At 40.8% G+C, this 22,398-nt stretch overlaps 1 protein-coding gene across 1 annotated transcript in view; it reads right to left on the bottom strand.

The window, feature by feature from the left end:
• Positions 1–22,398, bottom strand: part of LOC120529864 (lipoxygenase homology domain-containing protein 1-like) — a 419,576-nt gene that overhangs the window by 162,503 nt on the left and 234,675 nt on the right. The window contains exons 41-43 of the mRNA XM_039754083.1: positions 20,935–21,116; positions 16,549–16,635; positions 6,180–6,312 (exon numbers count right to left, since the gene is read on the bottom strand). Coding sequence (XP_039610017.1) covers positions 6,180–6,312; positions 16,549–16,635; positions 20,935–21,116 — 402 coding nt within the window. The remainder of the gene's footprint in view (positions 1–6,179; positions 6,313–16,548; positions 16,636–20,934; positions 21,117–22,398) is intronic.

Here is a 22,398-nt window from a genome sequence, read left to right as displayed (position 1 = left end):
TTGTGGCATCCGGCCAGGGCTGGAGCCCAGCCGGGATGCCCAGGAGGAAAGAAGGAGGGCTTGTACCATCCTCCAGACCGTGAGGGGGCGTCCACCCTGGTTATGTTGGGGGCCACGGGTAAGGAGCATCCAGCCGGCACTTCCGCCACACTGGGGCGTGTCTGCGGAGGAGTGCCAGGGAGCAGCTGGAGCCCATCCGGGTTCCTATTTAAGGGGCCGCCTCCCTTCAGTCGAGAGCGGAAGTCGGGTGGAAGTGGACAGAGCTGGAGAGAGGATTGGAGGTGGCCAGGAGAAAGGCACAAGGATTGTGAGGCCTGGGCATTTGGGGGAACGGTGCTGGAGGCACTGGGAAGTACACTGACTTTATTTGTGTAAATATTGTATAATAAACGTGTGTCCATCTGTCTGTGTCCGGGTTCAAGTCCACAGTAGTGTAGCCGGCAGGATGCTCCACCTGGGTCGAGGTGGGGACCTGTATTAAAATCAAATTGTTCTGTGGACGGCACGGCGCAGCAGCGGACCCCACACACTTGCTGCGGGAGCGGCACGTGCACAACCCTGCGGGAGCGGTTTACCCCACGGACCGCCGCCGGACCGAGGTATGGCCATGTTCCCCGGGTGCAGAGGAAGGAGAACGGGCGTCGCCAGAGTTCAAAAGAATTAAAGGAACACTTTTTAATCAGAGTATAGCATAAAGTCAATGAAACTTATGGGATATGAATCTGGTCAGTTAAGTAGCAGAGGGGTTGTTAATCAGTTTCAGCTGCTGTGGTGTTAATGAAATTAACAACAGATGCACTAGAGGGGCAACAATGAGATGACCCCCAAAACAGGAATGGTTTAACAGGTGGAGGCCACTGACATTTTTCCCTCCTCATCTTTTCTGACTGTTTCTTCACTAGTTTTGCATTTGGCTACAGTCAGTGTCACTACTGGTAGTATGAGGCGATACCTGGACCCTACAGAGGTTGCACAGGTAGTCCAACTTCTCCAGGATGGCACATCAATACGTGTCATTGCCAGAAGGTTTGCTGTGTCTCCTGCACAGTCTCAAGGGCATGGAGGAGATTCTAGGATACAAGCAGTTACTCTAGGAAAGCTGAAGAGGGCCATAGAAGGTCCATAACCCATCAGCAGGACCAGTATCTGCTCCTCTGGGCAAGGAGGAACAGGATGAGCACTGCCAGAGCCCTACAAAATGACCTCCAGCAGGCACTGGTGTGAATGTCTCTGACCAAACAACCAGAAAGACTTCATGAGGGTGACCCAAGGGCCCCATGTCCTCTAATGGGCCCTGAGCTCACTGCCCAGCAGCATGCAGCTCGATTGGCATTCGCCATAGAATACCAGAATTGGCAGATGCACCACTGGTGCCCTGTGCTTTTTACAGATGAGAGCAGGTTCACCCTGAGCACATGACAGAAGTGAAAGGGTCTGGAGAAGCTATGGAGAACATTAACATGTAACATCATTCAGCATGAGCAGTTTGGTGGTGGGTTAATGATTGTCTGGGGAGGCATATCCATGGAGGGTCACACAGACCGCTACAGGCTTGACAAAGGCACCTTGGCTGCCATTAGGTATCAGGATGAAATCCTTGGACCCATTGTCAGACCCTATGCTGGTACAGTGGCTCCTGGTGCACGACAATTCCTGGCCTCATGTGGTGAGAGTATGCAGGCAGTTCCTGGAGGATGAAGGAATTGGTACCATTGACTGGCCACCACACTTTCCTGACCTAAATCCAATAGAACACCTCTGGGACATTATGTTTTGGTCCATCCAATGCCACCAGGTTGCACCTCAGACTGTCCAGGAGCTCAGTGATGCCCTGGTCCAGATCTGGGAGGAGATCCCCCACGACACCATCTGTCATCTCATTAGAAGCATGCACCGATGTTGTCAGGCATGTATACAAGAACACAGGGGCCATACAAAGTGCTGCGTACAATTTTGAGTTGCTGCAATTAAATTTTGGCAAAATGGACTAGACTGCCACATAATTTTTTCACTCTGATTTTTGGGGCGTCTTTGAATTCAGGGCTCTGTAGGTTGATTATTTTCATTTCCATCAAACGATTTGGCATCCTTTCGTTCCTAACACATTACCCAGTCTATATCAGTATAGATATCCAGGAGGATTTCTTTTTCCCATTGAGATCTGATGTGTTTTCAAAGTGTTCCTTTATGTATGTATATATATATATATATATAGTCACACACGTGCGAGTAGGAGGCAGCTAAAGGGTCTGAGTAAGTGTACTAAAATATCCGACCAGAGTGCGCTGACTGTCTTTCTCAGTTTCCTATAGACCTTTCCCGGGAAATCCTGCAAGGTTCCGGCGCCTCAGAAGATGTCACTTCCGAAGCCGGCCCGTTTGCTGACGTCACCTCCGAAGCCGGCCCCTTTGCTGACGTCACTTCCGAAGCCGGCCCCTTTGCTGACTTCACCTCCAAAGCCGGCTCCTTGGCTGACATCGCTTCAAAAGCCAGCCCCATGGCTGAAGTCACTTTCGGCCATTTTTATGACATCAGCTCCTCTCCAGGCCTTTAAAGCCTTCACCTTGGGCTACTATAGCCAGTTCTAGTTTGGACTCTGTGAAATGCACTTGAGATTTATGGTACAAGAAACACTTTTGCAGCTGAGAAAAACAATATATGGGTGGCTGCCCCAAACCTTTATGATGTCTTTGGCGTATTATTATTACAATATATTATTTTATATTATATATATTCTGCTCAAAAAAATTAAGGAAACTTGTAAATCACACATTGGACCTCGATGAATGAAATATTTAAGTGGAAAATGTTTACTGAGTATTACTGTGTAATTCATTGAGAACAAAAAAATGTACACAACGATCAATGGAAACCAAAATCACCAACCCACTGAGGGCTGATTTAACATCACACTGCAAATTAAAGTCAAGAATTGAAATGCAGACTGCATAAAGTTCACCACTTCGTCTCCAGACTCTTTCACGTCTGTCACACATACTCAGTGTGACCCTTCTCTCATCTCTGAAGAGAACATGGCGCCAGTGGTGGAGCTGCCAATTGTGGTATTCTCTATTGAATGCCAATCAAGTCACACAGTGATGGGTTGTGTCCACAGGTCCCACTAGAGGATGTTGGGCCCTCATGCCACCCTCATGGGCACCATTAGCTAGCTGGAGGTCATTTTGTAGGGCCCCAACAGTGCTCATCCTGTTCCTCTTCCCACAAAGGTTGCAGATACCATTCCTGCTGCTGGGTTGATAACCTTCTATGGCCTTGTCCAGCTCTCCTCCTGTAATGGCCCATCTCCTGGTATCTTCACCATGCTCTTGAGACTGTGCTGGGAAACACAGCAAATGTTCTTCCAGTGGCATATATGGATGTGCCATCCTGGAGGAGCTGGACTACCTGTGCAACCTGAATCAGAGGCAGGTACAAGCAGTGACAAACATACTAGCAAAAAGCAAAACTAGGGAAGAATCACCCAGTGAGGATAAGGAGAGAGCAATTGTCTGTGGCCACTGCCTGCAAAACCATACGCCTCCTCCAGACTACGAGGCTTTGGGAACCACGGGAACAGAGCTTAGAAGCTCAACCCTATAGGGGCCCATGGTCACCGCCAGGGGGCACCCAGATGCCTGAGGAGGTCTGGCCTTAAGCACTTCCGCCACACCAGAAAGTGCTGGGGGTAAGAAGACCAAGGACACCCAGAGCACTTCCGGGTGCACAGCCGGCACTTCCACCATATCAGGGAGTGCCAGCAGTCGCTCATTGGGAGAGCACATCCGGGTGGGTATAAGAGGGGCCGCCTTCCTCCATTTGATGGCTGGAGTTGGGTGAGGAGAAGGACAGAGCTTGGGAGGAGAGGAAAGGAGGTGGACCTGAAAAGGCATTGAGGAAGAAGGCCTGGACTTTGGGGTGAAAGTGGTTTGTGTGTCTTCACTTTGTAAATAATAGTTGTGAATAACCGTGTGTGGTGCTTTGCAACAATGTCTACCTGCCTGTGTCCGGGCTGTTTCCCACAATATATATACATATATATAGTAATAGAATAGGATGCTTCTCGCACCCTTGCACCCTCAGACACCACGTCAGACACTAGGTAAAAGTCCAATAATGATATTTATTATATCAATAATGTGCACAAAGCACCCTCCACTCCCAAATACTCCAATAATAATAATAGCAACAACAATAATCCTCCACTCTCCCAGACGCTTAGCCACCCTGCCTCCCAACTCAGCTCAGTGTCTGGACTGAGGCACCGTCCTTTTATAGCCCCTGACCCGGAGGCGTTTCTGTCCCATCAATCCATAGTTCCTAATTCCTTCCGGGTCAGGGTAAATAGTCCCTTTCTTCAACCCGGGAGCACGTCATCCCCCACAGCGACTCCTGGTGGCCCCCAAGGTATCCAGCAGGGCTGTGTATAAATACTACAAAGTCCATGAGGCCCTGCTGGACCTCGGGGTACTATCCTGCTGTCGGAAGGGCTCCTCCTGGCGGCCTGGGGGTGAGGACCGGCATGAGAAGCCGGCAGTCCTCCACAATATATATATACAGTATATATATATATATTACATATATATACACACATATACGTACCAGAAAACATTAAGTTTTGAATGAAAATATACTATATGATTTGACATAAAAACTGTCACGTATGGTAAGTGAAAATACCTTAACACAGTTAAAAATTTAGCTCTGCAGGCACATATTGTAATGATTCCGGTTGTTTTTATGTGTAAGTTGTAAGGTTATGGCATAAGGGACAATGGTTTTAGTCACAGGGGACAAGTACATACAATGTGATAGATTATGTGACATTGAGAAAAAAGGGCTACACAACTAGGAGCTCGGCAAGTTAGTCTAGACTCATTTATTATTATTATTCATTATTTTTTTCTTCCATTATATATATATATATATATATATATATATATATATTTTTTTTGGCTCATTGGACTTTACAAGTTTCATTTTCATGCATCTTTATTTAACATCTTTGGTTGAGAAATATATTAGTTTTTACATTTCATTCTTAAGTGTGTCATGTTGCCATTTTGGAATTTCAGCTGTAGTTAATAGGTCTCTAGGAGGCATGGCATGTTTGCTTGGGACCACCTCTCATGTGACACCATGAATCATGCCTCAAAGACTGGCTTATAAATTCCAGTGTAGCCACAGTATTCCTTTGTCCAAGATTATGGATCTGAACTGCGAACAACTGCTGGGCTAGTGCTTTAGGTTCTGATTATCTTACCATTCCATATCTTGATTGAAATCTGAGCCTTAGCATTTTGGCTTCGGTTGAATTTTTGAGCTCTTGTTAACATGTCCTGTGAATTTTTGTTTGACTACAATAACAGTTAAGCCCTCTGGTTTTTGATAGCACTCCACACTCTAATTAGAATCTTGTTTGTTCTAGATTCTGTCTCATAAACCACAAACATCTTTTGGTCTGTTGATAATGATATCTAGCAGTTGTCCCTTCTGATTTTGTCAGCATGCTCCTTGAAGAAGGCAGCTGAAACTTAAAAGTCACGTGGAAAGCGACTGTACTGCAGTCCACCCAAGCCTGTTTAAGTACTCATGTCATTAAGAAGCACGGGCCCAAATGACCAGGCTGTGGCATGCAAGTTAGCCAGGACAACAGGGTATGTTCTACTCTTCTCTAAAGACTCTTTCATGACCACTGAGAGCAGGGTCTTTAGTTTAAGTCACAATACAGTGGCCCCGTCACTGCTATGGGTCATTGGGATCCACACACAGACAAAAGGGTGAGCACCCCCTGCTGCCCTCAGCAGCACCTTTACCAGCAGCAACCCAAGCTTTTCCTACAAGACTTTTTATCTGTCAGAATTACACACACATACACACACATCCTTCCCACAGAGTTTGTCTCCCAGACTGTTCTGGTTTGTGGTTAATTATGATTATATATGCAGAACAATGACTTTAAGGAGAACAAAACCCTCAAAACATAAAGCAATATCACTGGCTCTGATAATCTGAAAAGCATAGTACATTCTTGCTCAGTGGAGACTCCTACTTTATCCACTGCACTTACAAATTTGGCAAGTAATAATGTGACAGAGTGAAGACTGCCTGATTAGAGTTTGGCATTCCACGCACATATAGTAATGTTAGATATGAAGTCATTTTATATTAATGTTACATACCTCTGAGAGGAGGCCTGTCAGGCCTGACAGCTGCCATCTCAGTCACGCTCTCTGACCCATCCTCCTCAAACAGCCACCGGTCTGTTGTGTGAAATCCCAGCTCTTGTTTCGTAATGCTGTCTTTCATACAGAGCTATAGACATTTGGAAGAAAAAAGGAGATAACATTTCTTCAATGAACTGTAAGGCAGGTTTTATTTTATTGTAAGAATTTGTAAGGAACACAAAAATATTACAATGGATCACACACAAATCTGTTAATCCTTTTGAGAAGTTTTGAAAAACTGTGAAGTTTGGAAAGACTGGTATATTTGAGTAATTTAGGAATCCAAGCACAAGTGATAAAAAGAAAAATATGAAGTAACTTTAGCTTCATACAACAGACCACAACTTGAAGTTGCCTTGATTTTGATGTTCACCCAGAAGTAATTTTAGGCTGTAATGTGGCACAATAGTTAGCATGGTGTTTTTGGGGGGTTGTGGCTTATAACTTCATTAATCAGGGTTCACTTATCAGCACAGTTCTCTTTCAGATGGAGTTGTTTGATTAAGCATCCCAAAGATTTATTAGGATATTTGCCCTTTATGAAGTTGCTCATCTTGAGCGAGTTTGACTATGTACTGGAATGCCCACCCATGTCGACTTTAAGGTGTTACATTATTATAAATTACCATCTGGTGTGTCTGTACTTCAGAAAGTATCTTGTTCCATCTTATTAAGTATTCTTTCTAACATAGCTGAAAATCTCAGATAGATAGATAGATAGATAGATAGATAGATAGATAGATAGATAGATAGATAGATAGATAGATAGATAGATAGATAGATAGATACTTTATTAATCCCAGGGGGAAATTCACATAATCCAGCAGCAGCATACTGATACAAAAAACAACATTAAATTAAAGAGTGAAACAAATGCATGTAAAAACAGACAATAACTTTGTATAATGTTAACGTTTACCCCCCCCGGGTAGAAGTGAAGAGTCGCATAGTGTGGGGGAGGAATGATCTCCTCAGTCTGTCAGTGGAGCAGGACAGTGACAGCAGTCTTTCGCTGAAGCTGCTCCTCTGTCTGGAGATGACACTGTTCAGTGGATGCAATGGATTCTCCATGATTGACAGGAGCCAGCTCAGTGCCCGATGCTCTGCCACGGAAATTAAACTGTCCAGCTTCATTCCTACAATACAGCCTGCCTTCCTCACAAGTTTGTCCAGGTGTGAGGTGTCCTTCTTTATGCTGCCTCCCCAGCACACCACCGTGTAGAAGAGAGTACTCGCCACAACCGTCTGGTAGAACATATGCAGCATCTTATTGCAGATGTTGAAGGACGCCAGCCTTCTAAGGAAGTATAGTCGGCTCAGTTCTTTCATACACAGAGCATCAGTATTGGCAGTCCAGTCCAATTTATCATCCAGCTGCGCTTCCATGTATTTATAGGTCTGTACCCTCTGCACACAGTCTCCTCTGATGATCACAGGGTCCATGAGGGACCTGGGCCTCCTAAAATCAGTTCCTTGGTCTTGCTGGTGTTCAGATGTAAGTGGTTTGAGTTGCACCATTTAACAAAGTCCTTGATTATCTTCCTATACTCCTCCTCCTGCCCACTCCTGATGCAGCCCATGATAGCAGTGTCGTCAGCGAACTTTTACACGTGGCAGGACTCCGAGTTGTATTGGAAGTCTGATGTATATAGGCTGAACAGGACCGGAGAAAGCACAGTCCCCTACGGCGCTCCTTTATTGCTGACCACAATGTCAGACTTGCAGTTTCGGAGACACACATACTGAGATCTGTCTGTAAGGCAGTCCGCGATCCATGCCACCAGGTGTGAGTCTACTCCAATCTCTGTCAGCTTGTCCCTAAGGAGCAGAGCTTGGATGGTGTTGAAGGCGCTAGAGAATTCCAAAAACTTAGCCTTAACTGGAGTGCAAAAATACATAGCTGAAGTGACATTTGATGAGGACACTGTATTAAGATAAGGTTTGGAATCAAAATACATTAGTAGATGGGTATCCTGCTGCCATAAAGGGTTTGTAATGATGTTCAGAGATTACTCAGGGAACCCATTGTTCATCACATAAAACTACTACATGCTACCATCAGTGTTATTTTTAATGTTCAGAGTACCAGTAATAAGAATTCACCCCCATGGAAATTTTCACATTTTATCATTGTACAACTAGGGGGCTTTGCCCCCTGCTCGCTTTGCTTGCCATCCCCCCTGTCTGCGCCATGCGCCAGAAATTTTGCGTTTCTGCCACTTGCATACGTAGATTTCACTTTCACCAAACAACTTCATCGGGAAGAAACACTACTTTTCCCTGATGGGAACATGAATTAGGCAATCTACAATTCTCTGACTTAAAGTTTAAAACCAAACAATACCTACATACTTCTTTCATATTACCTATGTCCATATATTCAATCTGTTTTCGGTTTTATCTTTTCGTCAATATCACATTGAATTTTGATTCCGTGTTTGGAATTACATCGTGACAACGCAACATATAACTGCCCGTGAGTGAATATCATTTCTTTCTCTCTACACAAACTGTGTCTAACAGTAAAATTCACACAAATGAGAAATGACTGAACCGTGTGCGTGCTTGTAAATGTTTTAGATCTGGGCAGGACTTTTCCAAATCTCTTTGCATAAAGTCTTGTCTCGCGGGGCTTGAAATTTTTTCTTGCAGGATTTCACTTTCACCAAACAACCAATCTTTTAATTCTCGCAGATACACGTCTTTATTGGGAAGAAACACTACTTTTCTCTGACTTAAAGTTTACATCCAAACAATATATTCAATCTGTTTTTGCTGTTACGTTATTTCACTGAGTGATAATTTCCATTTGCTTGCTTACTTCCATTATCTCTAACCTGCTCTGCATGTGTATCGCGCCAATGTATTTGAATTCTTTACGATGTTCCACTTTGTCATCTGCTTTTTGTCTTTTAGTTCCAGCCCCAGGATTGGTTAAATCTCTTGGCGCACAGACTCGTCTCATGAAAGTATCTCACTGAGAAAGTCACGTCTCGTCTCTCTTCCCAAGATTTTTTTTATTATAATAGATAGACATTGCATCACAATGGAATTAATGGAATTAATTTGGCTTTTTTGACATTCATCCATAGAAAAAAGATTCTTTAACCTCAAAGTGAAAGCAGATCTCTGCAAAGTAGTCTAAATTAATCACAAGAATAAAACCCAAAATAATTGATCTCATAGATACCCCCCTTCAAGTCAGTATTCAGTAGATGCACCTTTGGCAGCCACGATAGCCTTGAGTCTTTGTCTATCAGCTTTGCACTTTTAGACTCTGCCATTTTTCCCCATTCTTCTTTGCAGAACTGTTCAAGCTCTGTCATTTTACATGGAGATCAGGAGTGAACAGCCTTTATCAAGTCCATTGAGATCTGGGGTCCAGGACAGTGAAAACTTCCAAAGGCCGAATACCTTCCATAGGCAGTGTATGTTCTTTAGATGCCAGTTTCAATGTTGAGTGAAGTCTGTTCCTGCTATTCATGCCTTCATGAGTTTCCTACTATAGCTGAAAACTTCATTTTCAGTGTCATCATTTTCATTGCTCATTCTTTGACTTTTGAAACAGAAATATGGTACAACCATGTTTCCAATTACTATGGAAGTCACTTAAGGTAATCCTGACAAAGGTATCATTTACAGTAGCCTAAATGTGCAAAGCACTTACTGGTAATGTATAACTTATGTTTTGCAAAAATCTCAGTGCATTAATTGGTTATGCCATGCAAGTGACATGGGGCGAAAGGGCACTCTTTGTTTTTTGTTTAAAGCAGGACAGCAAACATCACAAAGCATGGTGTACAAGTTACAGTTAGAGACCTTACAGATGCTCTAAATGCCAAAAAAAACGTCTGAATACTAAGGTCAGCGCTTCTACTTGAGATTTTAATGAGCAACCCTTTTAAACAAGCAGGCACACAAAAGCATACTCTGAGAAAAGGTAATAAAGAGATGATGTGGCTATTCTTGCTGGTAGGTTTCTGTGTGTATGTGTGAAAAAATGCTGAAATCTGAAAATAAGTCATTACCAAAAAGCGATCCTCATTTATTGTGTTTGCACATAAAAGGTTGTTGTTGATTTTAATTTGGTTCCATGAGGGTGAAGTGAGTGTGTATCCAGAGTTGATTCCTGCATTGTGTCTGATGCTTCTGAGAGATTCAGGCCTCTATGATTCTGAATTGGATTAAGGCAATTCAATAAAAGATGGACGGATGGATTTAGACCTGAGATAATAAGCAGACTAACTTAAATTTCCTTTTGCTCTTCACAAGACCTATGAAGAATTGAAAACAGGATCTCTGTTAACTGGGGCAGTTCCTCATGGTCTAAATGTGTTAATTTTCAGATCATTACTGTAAAAATTATATATAGACCCAGGTATATTTTAATTATAAGCCAATACCAAATTTTCTATTCTTTCAAAAAGGCTTCAAAGGGTAGTAATTGCATAGCTTTAAATTTTTGTTATTAAATATTTCAAACCTTACTGTCCATAATGCAAAACGTCAGTGCAATCATCTCAACAAAGACATTCTAATGTCTATTAATAAAGGGAATACTGCTGCCTTTATGCTGATAGATTTTAAAGCAACTTAAAACATTATTCTATTACGTTGGTCTACTTATGTGGCTAAGTTCATATTTCTCAAGTCAAACTGAGTAGGTTCATAAATGTAATGATGCTACTCAGTCATTGGGTTCTTAAGGTCATTGTGATGATATTCAGGGCTCAGGACTCATACCGTTACTGCCTCCACTTTACATGCTCTTTCAGTTGTAGATTTTGGGAGATATACAGTGAATCCGGAAACTCTTCAGATCCCTTTATATTCGGCACACTTTATTGTGTTATAAATTTCATCATAAAAAGGACCAATTTACCATTTTTGACCATCAGTCTGCACTCAATAACCCATAATAACAAATTGAAAACATGTTTTCAGAAAGATTTGCAGATTTATTAAAAGGCAAAAACTGAAATCTCTCTGTAGCTGCATCATTTCCAGGTTCCCAAAATCAAGCAGCTACTGAGTTGGCAAGTAAGTCAAAAACACGTAAGTAAAGAAATTTCTCAGTCCAGAAAGGTTTGTCTTAAGTTTAGTGAAAATGTACAAAGGAACAAATCAGAAAAATTCACAAAAAAAGTTATTACACACATAGAATAAAAAGCAAGTCAGTCAGCCATTATCCAACCCGCCACATCTTAACACAGGGTCACAGGAGCCAACCCCAGCCAACACAGGGCGCAAGGCAGGAAACAAATCCCAGGCAGTGCGCACACACACACACTAGGGACAATGTAGGATCGCCAGTGCACCTAACCTGCATGTCTTTGGACTGTGGGAGGAAACTGGAGCATCCGGAGGAAACCCACGCAGACACGGGGAGAACATGCAAACTCCACACACGGAGGACCTGGGAAGCAAACCCAGGTCTCCTTACTGTGAGGCAGCAGTGCTACCACTGCGCTACCATGCCGCCCAGAATAAAAGGCAAAAAGAGAAAAAGGGTTTCTTCTACAATCTTAGCCTTTTCTTCTGAAACTCCAGTTACTTTTTATACTTAAAGATTGTGTTATTTCTCTATGGCCAACTCACAGAAGCTTCGCTTAGTACATTCAGTGCGTTCTTTATTACAGTTTGAAACTGCTTGCCCTCCATACCTTACCAACTGCAAGGCAGATCATAAACTAGAATTAGTCTGTGGTCAGAGCTTCAAGAAATAATTAGAATATTCCATTTATAATTTAGCTGGTGGGGGTTATAATAGAACGTCCCATTGTCTATGCTCTAATATATTTAGGCAAACATTTTAACATAACTAAGAAAATAGTTCTATTAATTTAAAATAACCTTACTAATTAACAAATGGCTCTTTCTTACATTTTCAGACCCTTTGCCGTGGCCCTACAAATTGTGGTCAGATGCATCCTGTTCATTTTGATACTCCTAAAAGTATTTCTACGGCTTGATTAGAGTCCACCAGTGGCAAATTGAACTGATTGAGCATCATTTAGAGAGGCACACACCTGTGTATTTAGGGTCCCACAATTCACACAGTCTGTCAGAACGTAAACCAAGCCACGAAGTCCAAGGAACTCTCTTTAGACATCCACATGAAAAATTGTGGATAGGTATTGACTAGAGCATTGGGATAAAATGATTTTTAAAGCTTTGAGTGTTCCCAGGAGCAACATGGCCTCAGTAATTGTGAAATAGAAGAAGTTAGGGGTCAAAAGAATTTCCCATAGAGTTGATCGTCCAGCCAAACTGAGTAAATGTGAAAGAATGGCCTTAGATGGGGAGCTAACCAAGAACCCGATGGTCACTCTGACTGAGCTTCAGAAGTCCTCTGTTGAGATGGGATAACCTGATTGATGGACAGTTTTCTCAGCAGCACCCTATCAATAAGGCATTTATGACATAGTTGCTGGATGGAAGCCACTTTTAATAAAAGGCATAAGACAGCACATTTAGAGGTTTTCATACAACTCTGGGGGAAAAATACTTTCTGTTTGGATGAAACACAAATTGAACTCTTTGGAAAGAAGTCTAAGCAGCTTGTCTGGAGTACACCAGGCACTCATCCTTACCCCCCTAAGAGAAGAGGTATGTTGGCAGCATCTTGCTAAAGGGATGCTTCTCAGCAGTAGGGACACGGAGACTGGTCTGAACTGATTGAATGAATACAGCCAAATACAAAGAGCTTTTTTAAGAAAATTTGCTTCAGACTAAAAATAACCTCAGACTTGGACATTGCAATGACCTGAAGCATATAGCCAGGACAAAGCTGGAACAGCTTTGAGAAAAATCTCTGTCTGCACTGAGTGGCCCAGACTTAAACCCCATAGAACATTTATGGAAAGACCTGAAGATGGCAGTTTACAGATGCTTTCTGTTCAACCCAATGGAGGCTTAGAGAATCTGCCAGGAAGAATGGGATGAACTACCTAAATCCAGATCTGTAGAGACTTAGCTAAAGAGACTCAAAATTGTAATTGCTGCCAAAGAGGCTTCGACAAAGTACTAAATGAAGGGTCTGAATACTTATATGAATTAGAGATTTCAGCGTTTAAGTTGTCGTAAATTTTCAGACCTTTCTAAAAACATTTTTTCCAGTTTGTCATTATGGGTTATTAGGTGTACATTCTTGGGTAAAAATGGCAAATTACCCATTTTAATTTAAATCTACAACTCAAAGTGTGTAGAAAGTTAAGAGGCTGAATATGTTACGTATCCACTCTAGTAAGAAAACATATTCCTCTAGTTTTACTTGTATGCATTCTACCCTTACTTACTGGATATCTTAGCAAACACGACACAGAGTGTATAATTCATTCATTTATTTACAGTTGGCCTAGGTCATGTAGACTTTAGTTTGTGGAAAGCATAACCGGCCATGACTCTGATGACGGTGAGACTCACTGAAGTGGTCAGAGCGCTAATGTATTCAGGCCTCACCAAAGACAGGAACAACTACCAGCGCCACTATGATGTACTGTAACCCACAAGGATTTTGTTAGGATCTCATTAGCTGTGTATGGCCTTAGATACAATGTTAAACACATAGTACAATATTCACCAGCCAAAAAGGCAACGTCTAAGAGAAAACTAATTAATAAGGGGAAGGAAACTAAATGAGGATGACAAAAACAAACCAACAAATAGGGAAGGTTAAAGAAATGACATATTTAGAGTATCAACAAGATGTCACAAAAAAACTTATGTGCTCCATTCAAGTCATTAAAGGAAATTCAGACTAGAAGTTGTGAGCCACCGGGGCCCGTACAGCCACCCTAACCCCAATACAGACAGGCTAAGACACAAGTTTGCCACACAGCGCATGGTTTTTTATATTTGGGGGAAATTCCTTAGCTCCCCACAGCACAGAATAGCAAAGCAAGCACAGTCCCTTCGCTTTTCCAGTCTGTGTTCCAGTTCCTTCAGCACGCTTCATCCACGTCTTCACGACTCTGGCTCCACGAATGGATTGATGCAGCTCCTTTTATTCTACTCCTGGGAGTGCTCCAGATGGCTCATTAGTATTACCCGAAATCACTCCCAGGTGTGGTGGAAGTCCATTATATGGCTCTGAAGCTCCCCGTGGTGGCCCCCACAGAACCCAACAGGTCTGTGCCAAACTCCAAGTCCCAGACTGCCCTGCAGGAATCAGTGGTACCACAGCTGACCAGGAGGGCTGCCCTCTAGCATCCCAGGGGAGGAAGTGCCTCGGAGATGCTCTCTGCCCAGGTCTTTCCATCCCAGCTGGGTAGGCTACCCATCACAATGGCTAGAGTCAACCCATGGGCATAAGTATTGAGCAAAATACCAATTGTTATGATCAAGTTTATCTTTACCAAATTTTGTGTTTTCTCAATGATATTTTCAATTGTACCTGCTCCATCTTTGGGATTGTTTATATGGTGAATCTACTGGTATTGTTTTTTTTTTCTGCATGCAGTAGTGTTACTTTTGAAAATATTTTGCTGTCTTATTGTTTTTATTATGGAAATCATCATTCTGTGAGGGTTGTTAGTTTCAGGTACCTGAAGTGGATGACATGTGATGTCAGTCTAGTGATGGTACAAAGTTCTGCATCACATATCTCCTGGTATCTGATATTTCAAACATAGCTTTATTTTCATTGGAGCGTGTATTGTTGTGAGAGTCTTTTTAGTACTGGTCCTCTTATGATCATTTTTGATTTTGATCTTGTGGTTAATGTTTTTGGATTTTGACTAAAGAAGGAATGACCTCCTGGTAACAGTCCTGATGTTTGTTTATGTTTAACCCCCTGTCGCTATTTTCATATATCTTATGGTAGAACATCACCCATGGACACAACTGGCAAAGAATGGTGACGCCAGGAAGTGACGTTGCAAATGCAACAGATAAAGCAATAAAATAGAGCAGCAATGAAATATCACCTTAAAGGGTAAGAAAGAGTAAGAAAAAGAATGTGAAGACTTTACTGTACACCTTAATGAGAAGTCAAGCAAAATTACACCTGTTATTGGCTAAGCTTTTTAGTTAGCAAATAAAAGGTGTCATTTTGCTTGACTTGTCACTTCATTTGTAATGGCTAACACGGTACAACACCCTGGTCCTGCTGTACACCTTATAGACATTGCCTTTCCTCAAAGACCGTGGATCCCCAGAGGTTTTGTTTCTGTAATAATATCAAGTAATTCATGGCTCTTATGGTTAAAATCAGAGTGTTTCATTTACTCTCCAAGTTGCCTGTTGGTTTTCCCCTCTGTCTTGTAGTGGTCTCATATGGTATACAGTAATCCCTCCTCGATTGCGGGGGTTGCGTTCCAGAACCCCCCACGATAGGTGAAAATCCGCAAAGTAGAAACCATATGTTTGTATGGTTATTTTTATATATTTGAAGCCCTCATAAACTCTCCCACATTGTTAACATTATTAGAGCCCTCTAGACATGATATAACACCCTTTAGTCAAACGTTTAAACTGTGCTCCATGACAAGACAGAGATGACAGTTCTTTCTCACAATTAAAAGAATGCAAACATATCTTCTCTTCAAAGGAGCGCCGTCAGGAGCAAAGAATGTCAGAGAGAGAGAGAGCGTGACAGAAAAGCAAACAATCAAAAAATCAATACATATTGTTGGGCTTTTAGGTATGCGCACCGCAATAAAGCAGCCGCAACAGAAGGGAGCAATGTGAATGTAGTCTTTCAGCATTTGTAGAGTAGCGTCCGTATCCTCTAGGCAAACAGCCTCTGTGCAAACAGCCCCTCTGCTCACACCCCCTCCGTCATGAGCAGAGAACGTCAGAGGGATAGAGAGAGAGACCGAGAAAAGCAAACAATCAAGCACCGCTCGGTAAGCACATCGCATATCATTGAGGAGTTTTATTTAATACGTAATACGTGCTCTGATTGGGTAGCTTCTAAGCCATCCACCAATAGCATCCCTTGTATGAAATCAACTGGGCAAACCAACTGAGGAAGCATGTACCTTAAATTAAAAGACCCATTGTCCGCAGAAATCCACGAACCAGCGAAAAATCTGTGATATATATTTAGATATGCTTACATTTAAAATCCGTGATGGAGTGAATCCGCGAAAGTCGAAGCGCGATATAGCGAGGAATCACTGTACATTTGTTTTATTTTTGACTACTATTGTTCTTCTGAGTATTTCAACAGTAATTGGTTTGACATGACAGTTTTCAGTAGTTTGTGGTGTTAAGTAAATTGAAGGGTTAAGCAATTCTGTCAGTAACTGCGCATGAAGCAGAATTTTTATTTTTAAAACACATTTAAGATAATGAGCAAGTTTTAAAGGTGTTTTCTTACCTTTTGGATCTGAAGTTTTCTTTTCATTGTGGAGTTCTCAGAACTGATGGACACTTTGAGCACTTGACCAATGTCCCCCGTGTTCACCTACAATCAATATAAATTGTTAAATTAGAAAATGACTGACCATTTTAATGTTTTTTTAGAAACCAAGACAAACACCTAAAAATATCTGAACTTGAAATGCTTTTTCTAAAAAAGCTTGTACCATCTAATTTTCATTTTATACTCTGACATTTATATTTGACCTGCTACATTCCTTGTCTAGAAGAACATTTTGCTGTTAGAGAAAATCTTCAGGTCTTTTATGTAGCAAAAAAGAACCAGACTCTCTTGACTCAACCATTTATAGTATTTATTCTTCATTTTCAGTAAGTGGATAATCAACAAGAAATTTGTAATATTCAACTAACTAATTTATATCTTTTATAGTGCTAATACATGTGTTAAGTTCAGTAAAACAAAAGGAAAAAGGATTTGCAAAAAGAAAAACATAAAACTGTACCCCACTGCCAAAAGATTTGAAAATCACTGGTCCAGAGGAAAATTGTGTTGGGTATTAGATCTTGGATATTAATAACTGGTGCCTAAGAGTGAGCTGTAGTTAATGCAGGGCTTCAAACAGAAGAAGTTCATATCTCATGAGGCATGTTGTTACCTCATTGATGAGAACAGCTTACCTAACCAACCTCCAGTCTTTAGGACTGCCTCAGGATGAGCAGTTTATGGTGATGAGGATGGAGCATCAGACCAACTTGGCAAGAAGGCCATAAACTGACTAAACAAAGCAACATGGGAATGAATTGTACCTGAATTCTATTGGTCTAAAGTATGGCTGTTAATGATTTGCTTTGAATCGGAGACCATTCTGTACTACAACACCCCATTAGTTTGTGTTTTATTGTTAGAATGATATAAAGTTGATCACCCCACATTTACCTTCCTTTCTCATCATGTAGCCATGAAGAGAAGACCAAGATGAAGACAACTGTAACTCTGCAGCCATACTGAGACAGGAATGTGGTCTGTTTCAATACTTCATTCAATGGAGACATGGTCGAAAAGCAAACTAGATTGAAGGTAGGCTGAGAGTCACTTATGCACTCAAGATGCACTGCTACCCAGAGTGTATGGGTATGGTTTGCCAAAATTCACATTGTATTCCGCTTCCATATTTTTATCAATCCTACATAATTAAATGTTTAACTTAACTCCTGCCTTTTCTTTACTCTAATTACCTGAAGTTACAGATGCACACGGGAAGCTGGGAGGAAGTGCTAAAGTACCTGATCAGGGAGTGGTACATGTATGGGAGTTTAGACTAAAGTCTACACAATAAACAGTATAAAAGGGGAAAATAGAATCACAATAGGACATTGGATAATAAACCAATATCAGACATTGTAACTGTCATCCAGATCACTTCAAATCCCCAACAAGCACAGGAACAGCCTACAAAGTATAGAAAGACTGCCTGTCCAGATGAGTTGTGTTCACTCAGTCTGACAGGATTGGGTAGCTGATTGGCTAGCATGGAGACAGTGGTCAGGGGAACTAAAGCGTTGGACTAAAAAAGTTTACCACTAGAACCTCAGTGTGGAACATTGATAAAGTCAGTTAACTTGCCAGTGTTGTGAGGGTATTTGTTGAGTGTATTTTCCCCTTCTAGGATTGTGTCCTTGAAGTGGTGTGTCTTATGTACCTCAATGATCACTTTGACTATGCTGTCTGGAGATATTTGTTCCTAATGGGGCTATCCCTGTCAAACTGGTCTATGATGGACAGCAATTCATTAATGACTCCCATGATATTCTTAAATGGATCGAACGGAACCAACGGTTACCTTGACCCACACCTGGATCAAAAAGCTCTTACTGGCTGGTGACCCACGTATCCCAGTCAGGTTAAGTATGTAAAGCAGCATACATGTCAGATTTTGACATTAGAAAATCACTCTTGAGTGAACCATACTGGTAAATTGTTATTGGACTTCTGTGCTAGACATGGATTGCTCATACCAAACACCACATTTGAAAATAAGAATGTCTCCAAAATGTACTTGGTACTAGAGTGCCGTGAGCCAAATATTGATGATCAGATTTACAGCTGAGTCATTTGATAGTAGGCCACATGTTGTGATAACCTGGGTAAAGAGAGGAACTAAGCTGTCAGCTGATCTTGACTTGGTGGTGAGCTAGCTCATGTGGAAAACTGACCTGCTGGACACAAAACCCAAAGGCGTAATGAGGGTTTACTGGAAACAACTAGTGGATACTTTTATTTGACATACATTGAATGGTCATCTCCTTAAAAGCTCCTTTTGAATCTCAGGAGAGCTCAGCACCATAGAATGGGAATAGACCATGTTAAAGACCTCACCAGTGAGAGATAAAAGGAGCTCTGGCTAAATGATTGTTCATGTCTGTCATGGTATTTGTACTTAACAGGAGGATTTTTGACATGTGTTGAAATTATATGTGCAATTTAAAGTCTGACAAAAAATAACAAAAGAAATCCCTACTGGCCTTGCAAAGGACAAATGCCTCCTACTCCCTTCAAGAAGGCAAACTTGCATATTGGTGGCAATAGTATGACATTATGCTTTTCTATTGATTGCCTCCAGGACTGTAAGGCAGCATTAAAAAAATGCTATGTTCTTCCATTCTAGTGCTATTTTCAGAAATTGGACAGGTTTATCACGCAGGACAGAAAACTTAAGAATTGATGCAGTCCATAATTCCTTTAATGATGAGCTTCCTATACATTTTTAGCCCATGGAGTCCTAACACACCTTCTTGTTATGGGTCTACCAGAGTTATTGTCCTATTTATTTCATCAGTATTTAACATTTTTATTGTTTATCATATTTACATTTTTTTGATAATACTGTATTTGTTTGATTATGTTTTCTCTAATTATTTCCTTTGTAAGTATTGTGTTTGTATGTTCTTTGTTTCATGGGTGAAACTCCAAGAGCCTTTATATTCGAGGCGAAGAGTTAATTCTTCAGTCGTTACTTGAAGTTTATTGAGTGCATATCTTTAGAAATACTGGATTTTTTTCTGTTCTTGGTTTTTGACTATTGGATTGCAATTTAGGACTTGTTTACTCAGGACTGCCTTTAAGGTAAAACCCTTTTGCCTAATTTTTCACATTTCTGTTCTTTCTCGTGGTATCCAAAGTACTAGGTTGTTGTACCGTGTTAGCCATTATGAATGTAGAGAAAAGCCAAGCAAAATCTTGCCTGAAGAAGGGGCCTGAGTTGCCTCGAAAGCTTGCATATTGTAATCTTTTTAGTTAGCCAATAAAAGGTGTCATTTTGCTTGGCTTTTCTCGTGGTATCCAAATAAATTCTTGCATTTATAAAGATACTTTGTTGGACTTCAACTTCCATATCAAAGTTTTAGGAGTCTTCTCCCTAGAGTGGGATTCATATATATTTTATGTTTTGTGACATTAAAGATATATTTTGAACAATAAAAGCCAGGGCCCCTTTATGCCCTTGTAAGTTGAAGCCCTTCTGGGGCAGGCCTAGTCTGTTCATTTTTTGGAAGACTTCACCCTCTTTGCTGCTGGAGTGCTTTCGATTCCACACATATTTAATGTTCAAAGATATTATTGCTAAATTATTAACCATAAAAAAGCGACCCTAAGGACACCTAAAGAGTACAGAAATCTGTAGGCCTCAGTAGTTCTAGTTTGCTATGCAGCCAAGGTTACTAAGATGCTGTACTGGAGCTCAATGCTGGCGACTGTTGTGTCCTGAAATCCTATTAAAGATCGTGCCATGCAAGGGGCAGCAGGATTGTCTTGAGGTAAGTGAGGGAAACTGCTCTGTCTTGAGTCATGTAAAGTGGCTTTTCATAGTGGTGAGGTTAGGCAGAAGGTAAATAAAGTTTTATTTGTACAATAAAATCTGCACACGATTATGATAATGATAATTATGATAGCACTCAATAGCAACTTGAAAGGCGCTTAAAGAAAAGACTTTGAAAATCACAACCTGAGAAAATATAGAGCTACCATGAATTACCCTTTGGCATTTACATTCAATAAAAATATATCTGAGGAGAAAATAAATTAAACAGATAAAACCAGCTAATCTAAGAACTATGCACACTCTTGAATCTTCAAAATGTGAGGCTATTTTGCAGCCCTTCACATCTTCCATAGACATGATTGATCGGTTATAGCAATCATTAAATCTTCCAAAGTGAAGAATTATCACCATAGTGACAAAGGCAAAAGCATTAACTTTGGGAATGGAGCTGTGAAAATTTGCTGGCATCATTAGGTGTCCTAATTGCCTTAGATGCAGAACTCATTTTTCATTAAACTTTTTCCTAGGGCAAAGACAAGTCAGTCAGAGGCCACCCGCACACTCGCCTGAAACGCTTTGTCTTCCAGGTTCTCCACAGGCAGCGGCGCAGATTTTCTTTTTGTCCCGAAAACAACAACTGACAGGTTTGTTGTATATTCTGGTACAGGGAAGCACTTGATGTGCATCAGCCATTGCTGTTGTCCAAGCTCTAGTTCACTCATTGGGTTGGGCCAGATTTCACTCACTTCTGTGTAAGACAAGTGTGTAAGAGTAATACAAATACAAGTACAACATTTGAAAAATTACAACTCTATGTTTATAGGCAGAATAATGATAATGATTACTATATATATATAAAGTTACTTTGAGCTTAATCCTTTGTAACCTTGATGGCCTTTAAGTATTTAAATTTTATAACATGTCCCTGGTAGACTGCAGTCTTCTGTGAATTATAGCTAATCACAGGTGACTGCAATGACATCACTTATGGTCCAATATAAGAATTTTAGAAAATAACTTTGTTTCTGTGCCAAAGATACTGTCTGTTCTAGAAATAAAACCATAGAACAATATATAATAATTATGATTTAAGTACACTTGAAAAAGCAAAAAGACTGTGAAGCCTCTAAAAGACCCAAAGATGAGTCCAAAATTTTTACTGGCCTGTATAAAAATTGACCTCACACAAGGCAGCCTGACACTAAAAGTGAACACCCAGACAAATCAAAAAAGGGGCTTTTAAAGTTCACAATATACAGTACATTTAGATGTCCCAAAAAATGGAAAAAATATCCTTCAAGAGAGAGGAACCATCAAAACCTCTGCATTCTGTCTGCGAGGTTGACAACACGGGAGAGCCAGGATATGCCAACAAGTTAAACGAAAGCTTGCAAAAAAGACAGACCCAGAAATATCATTAAAGAAAGATTTTAGAAAGAATACTAATAAGGGTTTTGAATCCGCACCTTAGATAAAAACGTGTTTTTTTGAACAACATTTTAATCTGTTGTGCCAATTACCTACTGATAACCTCAGAGGATACACATTGAAAAGATGACTTAAACAAATATGGAGGCGATCATTAAAATACAAGATGTCACCAAAAATGATCCAAAATATTATGCAACTAGAAATGTAAATTGTAAAATGAAAAATAAAACTTAAACACCAAAAACACCCAAAATAAGGGGCAGATTTGTTCAAAATTATTAAAATATACACACAAAAATTATTAATAAACACTTAACTCTAACACCCTGATTTGTAAGGATACAGTCAAAGCAGAATTTTAATAAGGTATTTATTTGAAAATCACAAAAAAGCATAAAATTGTGAAAAACAAGGCCACAGGAAAAGAAAAGCCACAGTAACAAAGTCCCAAAATATTAATCAGAGTGAGGATCCACAAAAACAGAAGCAAAAATGTATAGGCCAGAAAATCAATACTTTCAATACTACACTCTTTGAATGACAACGAACTGCTAAAGCATCCACTCCCTAGCTTTCAAGTATATAGGATGAGGGTAGTT

The sequence above is a fragment of the Polypterus senegalus genome, chromosome 5 (assembly GCF_016835505.1).
Source record: "Polypterus senegalus isolate Bchr_013 chromosome 5, ASM1683550v1, whole genome shotgun sequence".
Lineage (NCBI taxonomy): Eukaryota > Metazoa > Chordata > Cladistia > Polypteriformes > Polypteridae > Polypterus > Polypterus senegalus.
Note: the sequence above shows the minus strand (reverse complement) of the source record. Positions and strands in the feature narration are given on the sequence as shown.